The 18,756-nt window shown below is 37.2% G+C and overlaps 1 protein-coding gene across 1 annotated transcript in view; it reads right to left on the bottom strand.

Annotated features, from left to right (window-relative positions):
• The window catches only part of LOC128638551 (zinc finger and BTB domain-containing protein 40), a 78,048-nt gene that overhangs the window by 9,471 nt on the left and 49,821 nt on the right, over nt 1-18,756 (bottom strand). The window contains exons 10-17 of the mRNA XM_053690577.1: nt 17,356-17,524; nt 15,728-16,189; nt 13,025-13,231; nt 12,692-12,856; nt 8,594-8,808; nt 8,337-8,496; nt 6,778-6,864; nt 4,659-4,885 (exon numbers count right to left, since the gene is read on the bottom strand). Coding sequence (XP_053546552.1) covers nt 4,659-4,885; nt 6,778-6,864; nt 8,337-8,496; nt 8,594-8,808; nt 12,692-12,856; nt 13,025-13,231; nt 15,728-16,189; nt 17,356-17,524 — 1,692 coding nt within the window. The remainder of the gene's footprint in view (nt 1-4,658; nt 4,886-6,777; nt 6,865-8,336; nt 8,497-8,593; nt 8,809-12,691; nt 12,857-13,024; nt 13,232-15,727; nt 16,190-17,355; nt 17,525-18,756) is intronic.

Below are 18,756 nucleotides of genomic sequence, written 5' to 3'. Positions count from 1 at the left end.
CATCCCTCTCCTGACCTTGCCAGCAAAGAAAGAACCTACCAAGATAACAATTTAATGTTAACAGTATGCATAGGCTCAAACTGAGCCTTCCTATAGTGACAAAAGGCAAAGAATGACTGGGTGATAGGGGAAGTGGGAGGGATATTAAAGTCTTTGGCTGGGGTGTCTTTGCCTCCTCCTGGTGGCCAGGTGTTGTATTTTCCCAACAGTAAGGAAGGAAGTTGTGGACTCTCCCTGCCTTATGGAAGGAAAGGGTCCTGAGACTCAGAACCTATCATCGGAATAAGTCCTCAGAGTAAGAGAAACCCCTATCATCATTGGGTAACAGAGCATCTGTCGCTAAGGGAAGTCCCTGGTGAGCTAAATGCCAAAGGGGACACACCTGAGGATCCATACAAAGTAAACACAAACTGGAAAAGTGACAGAGGATCTCCCTTCTAGATTATCAGTTAAGAGTACAGAGGCCTGAGCTGCACAAATTTGCTCCATTACTACCAGTAAGGAAACTGTTTAAGTGTCAGAGATAGACAGTGTTTATACCGCCTATTTTTTTAAAATAGTTAAGCCTGGAGGGAAGGAAAAGCACAATGTAAAACTGATTAACCCTCAAGAGGTAAACAGTAACCATAAACATAAGGCACTGTTCAAGTAAGTGGTGAAAAATTGTAAAGTGAAGGTGCAAAGTACTTACCTGTCCACATTTCACCTGTGATATTTCTCACCGAGAAATGGCCTTTCACTGCCGGCTTATAACACCTTGTCTACCCCTCTAACCGACAGAATATTGCGAGGAGGAAATGGAACTCAGACCTTATAGTAAATCTTACGAGTAACAGGTTTACGAGCCTGAAGCATAGTATTTATGACTTTCTCAGAAAAACCACGTCTGTCCAAAACTAGGCATTCAATCTCCAAGCAGTCAGCTTCAGAGAATCTAGATTTGGATGAAGGAAAGGGCCCTGAATTAGAAGGTCCTTCCTCAGTGGCAACCTCCACGGTGGAAGAGATGACATCCTTATCAGATCTGCGAACCAGATCCTGCGAGGCCATGCAGGAGCTATTAGGATCACAGATGCTCTCTCCTGTTTGACACGAACGATGACTTGTGGAAGAAGAGCAAATGGAGCAAATAGGTATGCTAGATTGAAGATCCAAGGAACCACCAGAGCGTCTATCAAAATGGCTCGAGGATCCCTTGACCTTGAACCGTACCTTGGAAGTTTGGCGTGACGCCATCAGATCCAACTCTGGAACCCCCCACTTGAAGGTTATAATTGTGAAAACCTCTGGATGGAGAGCCCACTCTTCTAGATGAAAAGCCTGCCTGCTCAGAAAATCGGTTTCCCAGTTGTCTACCCCTAGGATGTAGATGGCAGAGAGATGACAATCTAGAGATTCCGCCCACTAAAGAATGTGAGTCACCGCCTTCATTGCTAAGGAACTCCGAGTTCCTCCCTGGTGATTGATGTAGGCCACTGAAGTGATATTGTCCGACTGAAATCTGATAAACCGGAGCAAGGCTAGTTGAGGCCAAACTGTCAAAAGCATTGAAGATTGCTCTCAATTCCAAAATGTTTACAGGAAGAGAAGACTCTTCCTGAGTCAACAGACCCTGCTGCACCTTTAATGAGCCCCAAACTTCTCTCCAGCCTAAAAGACTGGCATCCGTGGACACAATCACCCAGGAAGGTCTCTGGAAACACGTGCCCGAGACAGATGATCCTGAGACATCTACCACAAGAGAGAGTCTCTTTTTAGCGGATCCAGAACTATCCTCTGCAAAAGATTTGAATGGTCTCCATTCCATTGTCTGAGCATGCAACGGTCTCAGATGAAACCGAGCATAAGGAATGATGTCGATAGAAGCTACCATCAGACCAATCACCTCCATGCATTGAGCTTCTGATGGATGGATCACAGACTGGAGAGAAAGGCATGAAGCAAGAAGTTTTGATTTTCTGACATCCATCAGAAAAATCTTCATTGACAGAGAATCTATAATTGTTCCCAAGAAACATACCCTTGTATCTGGAACAAGGGAATTCTTCCCCAGATTCACTTTTCACCCATGGGAATGTAGAATAGATAACCTCTCTGTATAAGATTTAGCTAGATAAAAAGATTGCGCCACAGCAATGCCCTGAGACCTGATCACTGCCAAAAGAGCCCCCAGAACCTTTGTGAAAATTTTGGGAGCCGGAACAAGGCCAAATGGAAGGGCAACAAACTGGAAATGTTTGTTTAGGAAGGCAAACCTCAAATACTGGTAATGATCCCTGTAAATGGGAACATGAAGATATGCATCCTTCAGATCTATAGTCGTCATGAATTGACTCTCTTGAACCAAAGGAAGAATGGATCGGATGGTTTCCATTTTTAAGGATGGAACCCTGAGAAATTGGTTTAAACACTTTAGGTCCAAAATGGGATGGAAAGTGCCCTCTTTTTTGGAAACTACAAAAAGATTTGAATAGAATCCTAGACTCTGTTCCTCCTATGGATGATAGGTCCTTTTTATGCAATTTAAGAAGGCCTCTCTCTTTATTTGGTTCGCAGATAACCTTGACAGGTGGAACCTGCCCCTGGGAGTACAAGATTTGAATCCTATTCTGTAACCGTGGGATACTATATCTATGGCCCAAGGATCCAGGACATCTCGTATCCAAGCCTGCCGGAAAAAAAGAAAGCCTACCCCCCACCTGATCCATTACAGGATCAGGGGAGGCCCCATCATATTGATTTGGAATCAGTGGAAGACTTCTTGGTTTGCTTCCCCCTATTTCAAGGCTGACTGGACCAACAAGAGGACTTGGATAGATACGATTTGGAAGAGGAAGACTTTTGTCCCTTAAAGTTACGAAAGGAACGAAAATTAGAACTCTGAGGACCCTTAGGTCTATTCTTCTTATCCTGAGGTAAGAAAGAACCCTTTCCAACTGTAATGTCAGAAATAATCTCAGCCAGACCTGGACCAAACAAGGTTTTGCTATTATAAGGCAAAGATAAAAGCTTAGACTTGGATGTAGCATCTGCAGACCAAGATTTTAACGACAGAGCTCTGCAAGCTAAAACCGCAGGGCACTTCATGTGAAATAGAATGGGACGTTTGAGGAGGTAACTGAGGCACGGCCTGGACAGCATTATCCTGAGAGACATGCTCAGGATACATTTTATTTTTAAAATGTAAAGTCTTATCTAAACATGTGGAACACAATTACATAGGAGGCATAATCTGAGCCTCTAAACAAAGTAAACATTTAACTAAGGTAGCTGCAACATCTTGTTCAGTGCCCATAGTAGCAAAAAGTATTTGAAAATTTTCACAGAATAAACAAATTAGAAAATAGAAGTACAATACCCCACTGCAGAATGAGATCAGAAGTAAAAACGCTACCTCTATATCCTCAGACTGACTGAGGTAACTCACCACACGCTACCTCTATATCCTCAGACTGACTGAGGTAACCAACATCTGTCAGGGACCTGTAGAAAAAGAAAAACAGAGTAACCAACTCTGGTTTTCTTTTAAAGTGGTAGCATAAGTGTAAGAAATAAGACAAGGACCACCTCATTACCTTTTAACTGCTTAAAGTCACCATTACTCCTACCAAGGAGATTGATGTGGACACAGCATAGCCCCAAATCTTTGCTTGCAGGGAAAAGTACCCATTAAAGGATTAATATCTTCAGACACCTTCACCATCCTTCCGTGATCAAGGGAAATAGAATGACTGGGGGCTATGGGTAAGGGAAGTGATACTTAACAGCTTTGCTGGGGTGCTCTTTCCCGCCTCCTGCTGGCCAGCTAGGCTTTTGCTTTCAGACTATTCAATAGGAAATTAATGCCAAATATGGACGCTGAAAGCAGAGTTCGGCTATTTTCTGAGCCAGATTTCTTCTTGTAAATGTGCAACACGCCAAGATCTAAAGTTGCACAGATCTTAGTATGTTGCACTTTCACAAGTAAAAATCTGACTCTGAAAATAGCCGAATGCTGCTGGCGGTGGCCATATTTGACATTAATTTCCTAAAAAAAAATAGCACGATTGCAAATGCCAAAAACAAAAGAAGCTAACTTACACCAACAGGAAGGGGTATATTGGGATAGAAAGCAGGTAGGCTTTTGAGAGGTCTCTACCTATCCCAAGCCAAGGTTAACAAAATGCCAACACCACCTAATATGTTTCTAAGAGTGTAAACGGGAAAAATAAAAAGGCTGTCCAAAGAAAATTACAAAAATAAAAAAATGGGACAATCAAGACAGAAAAAGCAAAATAATAGAGACTTAAATGTAATATAAAAAAGTTTGGTAGAGAAATGAAATGAAACTTATAAAACCTGAACAGGTGCTGCTTTTTTTTTGGGGGGGGGGGGGGCATTCAATAGGTAGCATATGTTAATTGGTGAGTACTCAAGGGTAAGCCAAGAAAACAGTTGTAGTATTTTACAAAAAATAACTAATAGTAATAATGTTGGCATGATATTTCAAAGAAATTGAAACAATTTACTGTATTCGAGTAGCCTCTAAGATAAATACATGGTTAGTTTTGTTGAGATAAAAAAAATATGCAAGGTAAGATTTAATGTGCACGTATCTAACAAAATATTGCAACTTCACACGCATATATGCAAATTAAATTAAGTGAAAAGAAAAATACCTGCACCACTTGAGTCTCTGTAGATGGAGCATCTGCAAATAAGATTTCAGGATGGTCTGTTTCATAGTGTTTCTCAAGCTGGGGCTGGGCAGTGAAAAGCTCCCCACACAATTCACATCCAAAAGTATTGTCTGTTTCACTGAAATGCTCTGTGGCAACATGATGCTGCAAAGCTCCTGGAAACTGAAATGACTCATTGCAATAAAGACACTGGAACGGCTGGGACCCTGAAAACCAAAAACATTTCACACAATAAAAATTAATTTAAAAAGTGTTATACTTATGACTTTTTTTTATACCTATGACAAATTCCTTTACATTCAAAGTGACAGTATATTAAAGGCACACGTCCAATGAAACTTTCACGGTTCAGATACAGCGTGCAATTTTCAGACTTCTATTTATTTTTATTATCTGATTTACTTTGTTCTTTTGGTATCCCTTATTCAAAAGGCATATCATGATAAGCTCAGGAGCAGTAATTCTAGTGGTGACCACATGTGTTATTGGCTCAGTAGTGCATTGCTATTCTGGTGCTCACTAATTATGTTTTTTTCCCTTTACAGCGGTAAAGACATAGTTATATGTAACAATAGAGCAATAATAAAACACTAATGCATTACAGTATTTTATTTGTACACTTTATATCTACTTAATTATTGGTTCCTTAGCATTATACATTTTAAAACTTCCTCCCCAATAAGCATTGTTAAACAGGTGTAAGTTAAAGGGACATGAATCCCAAAATCTTTATTTCATGATTCAAATAGAGCTTGTAATTTATAAAAAACGTTCTAATTTTAATCTATTAGCAAACAGTCTTCATTCTCTTGATATATTTTGTTGAGGGGTGCCTGTGTCTGAGGCATTATATGGCAGCAGTTTTGCAAGTGTAATCCACTAGATGGCAGCACTATTTCCTGCCATGCAGTGCTTATGACCCCTACCTAGGTATCTCCAACAAAAAATTCTTGATAAAATGAATTTAAACGTAATTTTACATTTTATGGTTATGATGCATCATTTATAAAACTACCACGGGACTTTATAAACACACATTTACAGTTGTAATTGTCAGGCACTAAATGGTAAAACTAGGTAAGGATGCCAACAATGGTTATATCTGAACCCTTGGCCTCAGCAGTAAGCTCAAAACCTGATATATGCGTAAACATTCAACTGAAAATCTATACTTGCACACTCTGACTTACATGAAAGAGATACATAAATGTTAATGCATCACTTCCCGTCCCTCGGATGTAACCACATTTATGTACGCATATAAGATTTTGTATTATAATATAAGCTTGCCTGCTATTTGGACAAAAGTCCAGTCTCTCTGTGTCGCACTATTATATTCACTTTTCTGACATAGTCATTCAGAAGCCTTTGAATCTAAGGTAGATATACTCTGATGGGCACTTCAGTGATAACTATGATAATGACGCTGAAGGTATTTACATAAAATCAATTTAATTAAAATATCAAGCAAAATCTCTTACACAAATTTAAATGTGTTCTTTCTGGACTATCTCATTCAAATGTATGCATTTCATTCAAGCCTATCTAGAAGATATAGCTCATAACAGAATTTAACTTTCCAAGCTTTATTCATTTTACATAGATTAAAAAACCTAAAACTTTCTTCTGTGTGTCTACACTTACGCATAAGACAGCATTCAGGCAAAAAGGTTGCAGGGCAAGCAAACAAGCTGTGGTTGACATACTTAATAGGAACCGCTACATATTCCATTTAAATAAAAGTTTTAATGATGGTTTTTTTTTAAATTTAGTAAACTGCTATTAATCTAGAAAACAAACCAACCTCCTTTTATCCCATTACCAAATATAAGATTATGGGATTTTTTTTAATCCTGATTGTGCCTTATCTATCATATAATACTAAATTTGTTTGGACAAATAATATTTTTTATTACAGTTGTAGATGCAGTTATGTCTCTCCTCTCTTTACTGATTTTGTAACTAAACTCCGGAATAGTGTAGCTCATTTTTATATGAGATTATATAATTATATTTTCTGTAGGGAAGTAAGTACCGGCATTTGTGTGCTATAGCATAATATACATGTATATTAATATACTGGTTCCCCATACTTTACCTGAGTGCTTGCATTTTACGTGTACTTGTAGTGCTGCAAATGTTGGGTATGTCTGCTTGCATTTCTCACACACAAAAAGTTTGTCATCTGAAAACAGTTATGAGACATATAGATTACAATACAAAAGGAAATATAATATATATATATATATATACACACACACACACACACACACAGGTATACCTCACTTTACAGCGCTTCACTTTACAACGCTTCGCTAATACAGCACTTTGTGGAGCTGAAGTTCAACCTCCAAGGATTTTGAAACAGAGCTGTAATCATTGTTTGCGAGAAAAGTGACTGGCACCATTTTGTTATGCGCAGTTCACTCTGTTTACATCATTACAGTGCGATCTGTGTCTCAGTGCTATAGTCTGGCAAATTTTACTACAGTAATTGTCACTATTTTACAGGTACAGTTTTTATTGAATACTAATTGAATACTGTGCTGTGCTAGTGTTAAACTAAACGTAGCACTATTGCACCCCTAATATATGTTAGTTCAAACATGATTTCAAGTTTTTAAACATACTGGCAAGTGAAAAGAAAGCTAAAACTGCCTTGTTTTACTTTAAGGCGGGGCTCCGGTCCCTAACCCGCTGTATGAGCGGGTTATACATATATATATATATATATATATATATATATATATATATATATATATATATATATATATATATATATATATATATATCTCAATTATAATCTTAGTAAAATATAATAGTTAATGCTTTATCAAATCTAGACTTAGCTCAGACTTTATAAAGCAATATCCATAAAAAAATCAGGTACAATAATCATTGACAGGATTTAAGGATTGGAAATCCAATTCTTTCTTCTTGAATTCTTCCAAATCAAATGCAGAATCTTTTTACTTTTTTGGGGATTTGGATGCTACGATAATTATGAATTGTTTATTGATTGATTGATTGATTGATTTAGCCATTCGAATAACACAAGAAACAATTACTGTTTAGAGAGAGTTTAAAAAAAGGAATTAAGAAATGTATGCAGATTGCAAGAAAACATATTAGTCTACTTAAAGGGAGATTGTATACTAGATTTTTCTTTGCATAAATGTTTTTTAATGATTTATTTATATAGCCCATCTGGGGGTGTTTTTGTAAAAAAGTATTGCTTAGTTTTAAATAATTTTGTACTGATTTTCAGATTCCTAACCAAGCCCCAAAGTTATACATGTATACTGGTCTCTACAGCTTGAGTAATCAGTCTTCATATGCATGGGAAGGGGAGTGCCCGCTCTTCCTGCTTTCTCAGCCCCTTTCAGTGGGTGTCCCAGCCTAACAGTGCTTAACTGGGAGCTTCTAAGTAAGTTTTCAAAAGGTTTTATACTGGATTTCTATTTCCATATCTGTGCACATTCTTCTTTATAGTGTTGTCTATTACATGCAGTTATATGGAAATTGGTGTATACTGTCCCTTTAAGTAGGTGTAGGTGTGTGTATAGAAAGCGGACAGTTTAAGAATAGCAGTATATATTTAGAAATAAAAACAAAAAACAATAGTTGAATAATCAGCAGGACTTATAAAACACTCACCAGTGTGTTCACCCTTTGCTTGTTTCTGAAGCATGGATGTGTTAGAAAAGGACTGGTCACAGGAAGTACATTGTAAAGAAAATTTAGGTGAGCGATGATTCTGAGCCGCAAACAAATCGGGATGATGGGTACGGTTGTGATACCATAAGCCAGACAATTGCTAGGGAATATCATGATACTACAAGTTAACATAAAAACCTTCAAGAAAAAAAACCACAGCATGGAAACATTTTAGTTATATTAGGTGTATCATTTACCTGGTAAGCTTTGTCACATATCTCACAATTGTAAGGCTTCCCACCCACATGGGTAACAATGTGGCGCTCTAAGAGTGAGGGAGCACTGAATATCTTTTCACATGTGGGACAGGGATGATATTCCTTGGAGTGTACTACTTGTATATGCTGCCGGTGTTCTTCCAGAGTGGGAAAGCTCATTCTGCACTTTTGACAGTCATAGGGATCTTCAATATCTAGTAAATTCCACCCAAACAAAAAAAAAGGACTAATTAATTAAAAATATTTTTACATCATTTTTAATTATATTAAAATAAAAAAACAAAAAAGGTATAAATATTAGGCACATTAAGTACATAAAACAATAATGTACAGATATAAACAAATACATTTCTTCACATCTAAACCATAAAAAGCACTGCTCCAGGGGTAGGTTGAACCCCTCAAACCAGTTTGAAGAGGTTTCTAAACTCAGTGCAGGGGTAAAAATGCATTTCCCTAGGCAGTAGTCTTGCAAAAGTGGATTCTTGCATTAGCGAGTATTCTGTACTAGAAATCAAAGTTCCTCATTCTCCATGAGTAAAATACCAAATCTCCTTGCCTGTAACTTCAAAAAGGCAGAGCCACAGTTAACAGGAAGAGGAGGGTGACAAGTAGAAGGTAGCAGAATGATCTTTTATAATATACAGTCTACAACCATTTTATTAACCTTCTTAAAATAGTTTATCAAAAATATTGTTACCTTGTGACCACTTATCTACTATTTTGGTCACGTTTTAAAGGGACATAAACCCCCCCCCCAAAAAATCTTTCATGATTCAGATAGAGCAAGCCATTTTTAACAACTTTCTAATTTACTTCTTTTGTTGAAAAGCAGGGACATAAGCTCAGGAGCATGCTCATGTTTGGAGCACTATATGGCAGCAGTTTCCTACCACGTAGTGCTTCAGATACCTACCTAAGTATTTTTAAAATTGCATTTTCTGTCTGAATCATAAAAAAAAACATAATTTATGCTTACCTGATAAATTCCTTTCTCCTGTAGTGTAGTCAGTCCACGGGTCATCCATTACTTATGGAATATTTCTCTTCCTAACAGGAAACTGCAAGAGAATTACCCAGCAGAGCTTGCTATATAGCTCCTCCCCTCACCTGTCATACTCAGTCATTCGACCAAGCATAGGAGAAAGGAGGAACCATAGGGTACAGTGGTGACTGGAGTTCAATTAAAATTTAGACCTGCCGTAAAAACAGGGCGGGCCGTGGACTGACTACACTACAGGAGAAAGGAATTTATCAGGTAAGCATAAATTATGTTTTCTCCTGTTAAGTGTAGTCAGTCCACGGGTCATCCATTACTTATGGAATACCAATACCAAAGCTAAAGTACACGGATGAAGGGAGGGACAAGGCAGGAACATTAAACAGAAGGAACCACTGCCTGAAGTACCTTTCTCCCAAACACAGCCTCCGAGGAAGCAAAAGTGTCAAATTTGTAAAATTTTGAAAAAGTGTGAAGCGAAGACCAAGTCGCAGCCTTGCAAATCTGTTCAACAGAGGCCTCATTTTTAAAGGCCCAGGTGGAAGCCACAGCTCTAGTAGAATGAGCTGTAATCCTTTCAGGAGGCTGCTTTCCAGCAGTCTCATAGGCTAATCGTATTATGCTACGAAGCCAAAAAGAGAGAGAGGTAGCCGAAGCCTTTTGACCTCTCCTCTGTCCAGAGTAAACGACAAACAGGGAAGAAGTTTGACGAAAATCCTTAGTTGCCTGCAAATAGAATTTCAGGGCACGGACTACGTCCAGATTATGCAAAAGTCGTTCCTTCTTTGAAGAAGGGTTAGGACACAGAGATGGAACAACAATCTCTTGATTGATATTCTTGTTAGTAACTACCTTAGGTAAGAACCCAGGTTTAGTACGCAGAACTACCTTGTCTGAATGGAAAATCAGATAAGGAGAATCACAATGTAAGGCAGATAACTCAGAGACTCTCCGAGCCGAGGAAATAGCCATCAAAAACAGAACTTTCCAAGATAACAACTTGATATCAATGGAATGAAGGGGTTCAAATGGAACGCCTTGAAGAACATTAAGAACTAAGTTTAAGCTCCACGGCGGAGCAACAGACTTAAACACAGGCTTAATCCTAGTTAAAGCCTGACAGAAAGCCTGAACGTCTGGGACTTCAGCCAGACATTTGTGTAGAAGAATAGACAGAGCAGAAATCTGTCCCTTTAACGAACTAGTAGATAAGCCCTTTTCTAAACCCTCTTGTAGAAAGGACAATATCCTAGGAATCCTAACCTTACTCCATGAGTAACTCTTGGATTCGCACCAATGTAAATATTTACGCCATATTTTATGGTAAATTTTTCTGGTAACAGGCTTCCTAGCCTGTATTAAGGTATCAATAACCGACTCCGAGAAACCACGCTTTGATAGAATCAAGCGTTCAATCTCCATGCAGTCAGCCTCAGAGAAATTAGATTTGGATGTTTGAAAGGACCCTGAATTAGAAGGTCCTGTCTCAGAGGCAGAGACCACGGTGGACAGGACGACATGTCCACTAGGTCTGCATACCAGGTCCTGCGTGGCCACGCAGGCGCTATCAGAATCACCGAAGCTCTCTCCTGTTTGATCTTGGCAATCAAACGAGGAAGCATTGGGAATGGTGGAAACACATAAGCCATGTTGAAGACCCAAGGGGCTGTCAGAGCATCTATCAGCACCGCTCCCGGGTCCCTGGACCTGGATCCGTAACAAGGAAGCTTGGCGTTCTGACGAGACGCCATGAGATCCAGATCTGGTTTGCCCCAACGACGAACCAGTTGAGCAAAGACCTCCGGATGAAGTTCCCACTCTCCCGGATGAAAAGTCTGGCGACTTAGAAAATCCGCCTCCCAGTTCTCCACGCCTGGGATGTAGATCGCTGACAGGTGGCAAGAGTGAGACTCTGCCCAGCGAATTATCTTCGAGACTTCCAACATCGCTAGGGAACTTCTGGTTCCCCCTTGATGTTTGATATAAGCCACAGTCGTGATGTTGTCCGACTGAAATCTGATGAACCTCAGAGTTGCTAACTGAGGCCAAGCTAGGAGAGCATTGAATATTGCTCTTAACTCCAGAATATTTATTGGGAGGAGTTTCTCCTCCTGAGTCCATAATCCCTGAGCTTTCAGGGAATTCCAGACTGCTCCCCAGCTTAGAAGGCTGGCGTCTGTTGTTACAATCGTCCAATCTGGCCTGCGAAAGGTCATCCCCTTGGACAGATGTGGCCGAGAGAGCCACCATAGAAGAGAATCTCTGGTCTCTTGATCCAGATTTAGTAGGGGGGACAAATTTGAGTAATCCCCGTTCCAGTGACTTAGCAGCAGAAAACAAAAATGGCCATGTGGTAAAAATCAAGCCCCAATAAGTTTTATCACCAAGTACCTCACAAAAAACGATTAACATGCCAGTAAACGTTTTAAACATACATTTGAAAGTTATGTATTATTATTAATAAGCCTGCTCCAGTCGCTTTTACTGCAGTTAAGGCTCATACATTATTTCAGTATTAACAGTATTTTCAGAGTCAATTCCATTCCTTAGAAAATACATTCAGTGCACACACACACACACACACACATCAGCCTGATACCAGTCGCTATCGCTGCATTTAAGGCTGAACTTACTTTACAATGGCATCAGCAGTATTTTCTCAGTCAATTCCATTCCTCAGAAAATAATTTACTGCAATCTAGTTAGGCTGCAAGAGAATGACTGAGTATGACAGGTGAGGGGAGGAGCTATATAGCAAGCTCTGCTGGGTAATTCTCTTGCAGTTTCCTGTTAGGAAGAGAAATATTTCATAAGTAATGGATGACCCGTGGACTGACTACACTTAACAGGAGAAAAATAATTTTGGGTTTCATATCTCTTTCAGTTAATTATAAAGCTTTTTTTTTTTTATAATGGAAAAAATGCCATATACCAGAGGTCTTTTATTATTGGTTTAGCATATTTTATACTGCTGAACTTCCTGTTGTGAATGAAAAATAACCATCATCTCCCTTTACATTTTAGGGAACAGCTGTTGGCATGATAAAACAAGTCTAGGAACTCATAATATTACTTACTATGAAATGTTCGTAAATGAATTGACAGACCATTGGCCTGACTAAATCCTTTCCCACATTCCCTACAGACATATGGCTTGTCTCCTGTGTGAGTTCGCACGTGCCTAGTTAGTTCAATTGACTGTGCAAAGACAGCATCGCAATACTGGCAGACATACATCTTTCCTAAAAAGAAATGACATAGTTACAAGATAAAAATGTGAATTGCACACTGGTATTTTGATAAATCTCTAATTAATGACCTCATATACCATACATTAGATGTTCACTGTATATCTGTGCTTCTAGAACTGTTCTATAAATAATAAGCATTGAATGGAGGTCAAGTTATACCTTCAGAGTGCTTCTTCTTTGTATGGTACGAGAGGGCAGCAGCCTGAGTAAAAGTCATATGGCAGTGCTTGCACACAAAAGGCCGTTCTCCTGTGTGAAGACGCTGATGATTCTTAAGTGTGGAGTTGGCAGCAAACTTGGCCCCACATTCATTACATGAAAATGGTTTCTCATCAAAATGCTCTGTCCGCTTGTGATACTGCAATCCTGATGAACAAAAGCACAAATAAAAATCATACCACGTTTACTAAATATATTATAAATGTAGAATTTGTTGTTAAACAAGGAATTCTCCGGCTTTATAGCATTTGATTTTTAAATGTTTAAAAGAAATAAAAAACAAAGTTAAAGGGAGAATAAACATCTTTAAAATCACACATAAAATGTAACAGTAAGAATAGTAAAGAAGTATTTTTTCTATTTCCCACAACGGGTGCCTGTACTGGGCACCTGTATTTCATTTGTCTCCCCCCCAAGTGGTGCTTTCAGACTGAGAACTAGGAATGAAGGTGGAAAGGCAGGTAATATGGTTATAAACGGTAACATGCTTAATTCCTGTTCAGGTAAGTATTGGATAGGGTGGGCAAAAATAGGTAAATATTCTTGGCCAAAAACATTGTACACACACACACACATATATATATATATATATATATATATATATATATATATATATATATATATATATATATATATATATATATATATATATATATATATATATATATATATATATATAATGTTTTTGGCCAAGAATATTTACCTATTTTTGCCCACCCTATCCAATACTATATATGTGTGTGATTTTTTTTGCCCCTTTAAAATAAATTTGCATATGAGCCTACCTATGTTTAACTTTCAACAGAGAATAACAAAAGAACAAAGCAAAGTTAATTTTAAAAGTAAAATGGAAAGGTTTTTTTTTTGTTTTCGTTTTTAAATTGCCCTTTATGAATCTTGAAAGTTTCATTTTGACTTGACTGTCCCTTTAAAGCACCTCCATGTATCATTCAGCTTGTGAAGTAGAGTGAATTTGTTTCTGCTTGAGTATGAACAAGAAAATGTTATTTACTGACCCCAGGATAGTATTCATTTTAGTAGATTGTGATAACTTTAAATTGACTATCACATTTATATATGTTATTAAATCAATGAAATATTCCATAAGCTTTCAGAACCTCAAAGATTTATCCTTCAGATGTAACTGGGTTCAGACAAATATAGTAAATATAGCATAAACCATAAGCAATCAAACACACCTAAGTATGTTAATGCATGCTAAACTAAGTCAACTTATAGCAATGCTCACTAGTAATAAAGACACAACCCAGAATCCTCATTGCTCTTGAACAGAAAAAAAAACAAACTATTTGAATACAAAAGTTTAGACAGAGGTGGTGTTATGAATATGCATGTGAATAAATTCGGAATACAGACATTTGGATTTGCATAGATGTGTGTGTTGTACTTTAACATTACAGGTACAAATCCCCAAATCCAGAATTATTTTGAAATCCAGACTTCTTCATTCATATATATTTTTTTTAAATTAACATAATAAAAAAAATTACCATTTTACCCCTGCCCAGTAAGTCACAATCATATTCCGAAATCCAAATCTCTTCCGGTTCCACATAGTTAGGATAATCAGTTTTCTACCTGTTTATTGATCTGAAAATAGCAGAATGTCGCTGTCCACAGCCATACTCTGCATTCGTTTGAGAAACAAATGCTGAATTCCAAATATATGCACATCTAGTTATGAAGGGATGCAGCCACACAAGACCTTCTTTAGTAATATACCTTCCACTAACCAGACTGAGTGAGAGACAAATTAACCAACATCAAGAGGTTTGCTATATGTATTGTCACAACACAATAAGATGTTCAGGATTATAGTCCTATTATTGTTAAGTAAATATAAAACAATATGCTTTTTGTAAGCACAAACCAATATTTTATATACAAAATTAATCCACCCAGCAATGTCACCACAATGTTATATATAAACACTCATTTCAGAAAATAAGAGACCTAGCTAAAAAAAAAAAAAAAACTTTAAAAAGGGATATGAAATCCAAAAATGTTCTTTTGTGATTCAGACAGCGCATACCATTTTAAAATAAGTTTCCAATTAAGATCTATTCTCAATTTTGCTTTGTTCCCATGGTATTCTTTGTGGAAGAGTTACCAAAGTAGAGGTCTGGAGCACTATATAGCAGGAAATAGTGCTGCCATCTAGTGCTTCAGACACGTGCACACTCCTGAGCATATGTTACTGCTGTTCAAGCAAAGATACCAAAAAGTACAAAGAAAAATTAAATAATAATATAAGTAAATTGTATAAAATTGAATGCTCGGCTTTTGTGTCTCTTTAACAAAGCAAAACAAATCGTTTAATACAGTAGAAACATAATTTGAATGAGGGGTCCCCATTTTTTCTCTTAAATAGAACACTCCTTGTATCCAGTTTTTCACATGAAAATTCCAGTTTCAATCAGTAATGCCCTTTTGGCAAAAGAAAGCCATATCAGAAGTGTCAACGTGCTACAGAGACTCTCTCCCTATAGCGAAAATTCTGGCATATGCACAATGATTTCACTTCAGTCTCAGGGAACCACAAACATTACAACAATATAGAATTAAGTTTTAGACTTTAAGAGAAAAAAAAAAAAGAAATAAATACAACATTTTAAAAATTACCTGAGGGATGAGCAAATTCTTTACCACAAATGTCACATGTAACAAAATGGCGCCTTTTCATTTTATGAGAACGTGGAGAAATCACACAACCATGCACTTCTTCTCGATGTTGGTCTAGTTCTTTTTTAGAGGCTTGAACCTCATTACAATCCTTACATTCTAAAGGATTTTTCTTTGCCATTCGACATCGCTTCATGTGAACCTCTAGGCGGCAGCGAAACAGAAATATCTTGTCACATGACTTGCAAATATAACTTTTTTTATTTGACTGTGTGGATTCGCTGTCTTTTGTTGAAGCAATGTTCTCTTTGACAGCACTTCCCTCCTCATTTTCACCATCTTTTGATTCCCCATCCATCTGACTTTTTACACTATCAAACTCCATGATCACTATCTGACTCTCATTGTCTACATGCCACTTATTAATGGTCTGTAAATCATCTTTGCTGCCGAAAATTAATCCTGAAAGACATACAATGGGTACAGATTTTAAAGGATTTATAATTGAATTTCATAGAAATAATGGTAAATTAGGATATTCACTTCATGAAAATAACCATAAAAATAGCTTCATATGCATTTTGGGAGGGAGGCAAAAAGAACCAGTTTCCTGTGGTAAAGCATTTGTATTACAGGCATTAGAAAATGTTGATATATCTCCTCCTGTATGAATGTCCCCCTGTTTTTCTCTACATTATGTAAACCTTTGTAACATAGTAGATGAGGTGGAAAAAAGACAGAGGTCCATCAAGTTCAACCTTTACAAATCTTAATATACTTACAATAAAAGCACCAGATGAGTTTAAATTAATCCCATTAAAAAAAGTCGCCCATTTAATACAAACAATCATATCCCTGAATTCTGTTTTTAGACAAAAATGAATCTAAACAATTTTTAAATGTATCTAAGGTTTGGTATTTACTACCTCCTAAGGTAATGAGTTCCACAATTTGATTGCTCTTACAGTGAAAAGACAATCAACAGGTAAAATTTATTTTCTAAAAAGGGAGGGGTTACATGAATATACAGGAAAGCATTGATTATACTGGTGCTAACATTTTAAGGGTTTTTGTTTACATGAATATATATATATATATATATTTATTATCTCTCTCTGCTTTACCTTTATTTTGTCATTTGAAATGGCTGCAGCTACTTGTTGAAACCACCTATACTGACAATATGAATACTTCGGTATTCTCTATAGTGCAGCTATATAAACAAGGTTTCATCTATAATCATTTCCAATGTGGGGAGATAGGTACTAAATGTTATATTTAAATTGCATTAAGTATTGAAATTTGTGTATACAGTAAGAGGTAAAACAATGAGACTTGTGAATAAAGAGAAATGTAAGTAGGCCTGCTTCCCCTGCAAGATCAATCCATTTAAATGGGTTGTGGTTTCAATTACCAAAAAAATCTGCAACTGGCAGAACAAGTTGTCTGAAACATATTAAAGGAAAACTAATTTTACAATGTGCCATTTACATTGAAAAAAATTGTATTCATGAAAATACAAAGTAATTTATTTTAATCAAATCAAAATACAATTCACTTAATATGAAATAGACAACATAAGGTAGTTGCAATATACTTTTAGCTTTTTACAGAAGTGTTTGTCTCACCCAGTAGTTCCAGTTCTTTTATGGCTGGTTGCAAGTCTGGTACAGAGTCCTGGATAGTGCTGAGCAAATCACACAGTAGCATGACAGGAACAGAGTCTTTCAGTGCAGAGCTTATAATCTGTTTGGAAGGCAACTCACTATCTTCTTTCTGATTGGGTATATTTGAAAGCTGAAAACAAAAGTTTGAATTGATATTTATTATAATTTTCTTTTTATAATATACGGCAGCATTATACAAAAGCAGTTACTACTCCTGAGCGAATAGGACAGGATCAAAAACGTCCTTTCTAAAATGAATCGTCTATGCGCAAGGTAACATTTAAATAGACAGTAAACATTTTTTTATACAGTTTTACTTACTGGTTTCTATTGAGCTTCATAATAGCTCCCACAGGTCTTTAAAACATTATCTTTATTCTTTATTTTTGCCCCTGTATGAGCATATTTTCAAGTTTCCCCAACTGCCCATAAAGTTAATTCTATATTCAGGGTCTCAATTTAATTAATGGCTGCAGAAGGTACAAAAGCAAAAAATATTTTTATTAACAGATTTTATTTGCAGTATTTGCTGCATTGTTTCCCTACTTCTCTTTACCAAAATCTAAATGAATTGATTTGAACAGACAGTACAGAATTATGGCCGTACTGAAACATTGACTTGACAGCCGACCCGATCGTGCTATTAAACTCAACGTATCTCGCTCCCGCTACCAGACCAGAGCGGGAGCAAACTACATTGAGTTTAATAGAGCGATCGAGCACATTGTGATTAGACAGCGTGCCCGCTCAGTAGAGCCAGGAGTGGCGTTCTGTTTTTCGTAGTAAAATATCTTTCTAACCCTTTGCTTTAGGAAGCTGGCGCTAAGTTAATGTTAAATAATCCTGCACTATGTGCAAAATTATATAACATTATTTGCTAGGTTTACAGCCCCTTTAAAACCGCATCTAAAACCAATACTTTTAATTCCCTTACTAAGCAGAAAAAAGTAAATTTATGCTTACCTGATAAATTAATTTCTTCTATGGTAAGACGAGTCCACGGCCCGCCCTGTCACTTTAAGACAGATTATATTTTTTTGATTTAAACTCAAAGTGACAGGGCGGGCGGTGGACTCGTCTTACCATATTAGAAATTAATTTATCAGGTAAGCATAAATTTACTTTTCTTCTATAAAGGTAAGACAAGTCCACGGATTCATCCTTACTTGTGGGAAACAATACCAAAGCTACAGGACACGGATGAACGGGAAGGACAAGACAGATGGTTAACCAGAAGGCACCACTGCTTGAAGAACTTTTCTCCCAAAAATAGCCTCCGAAGAAGCAAAGGTATCAAATTTGTAAAATTTGTAAAAGGTACGAAGCGAAGCCCAAGTCGCAGCCTTACAAATCTGTTCAACA

Source organism: Bombina bombina, chromosome 8 (genome assembly GCF_027579735.1).
Source record: "Bombina bombina isolate aBomBom1 chromosome 8, aBomBom1.pri, whole genome shotgun sequence".
Classification (NCBI taxonomy): domain Eukaryota; kingdom Metazoa; phylum Chordata; class Amphibia; order Anura; family Bombinatoridae; genus Bombina; species Bombina bombina.
The sequence above is the reverse complement of the archived record's forward strand: the minus strand, read 5'-3'. Positions and strand labels throughout refer to the sequence as shown.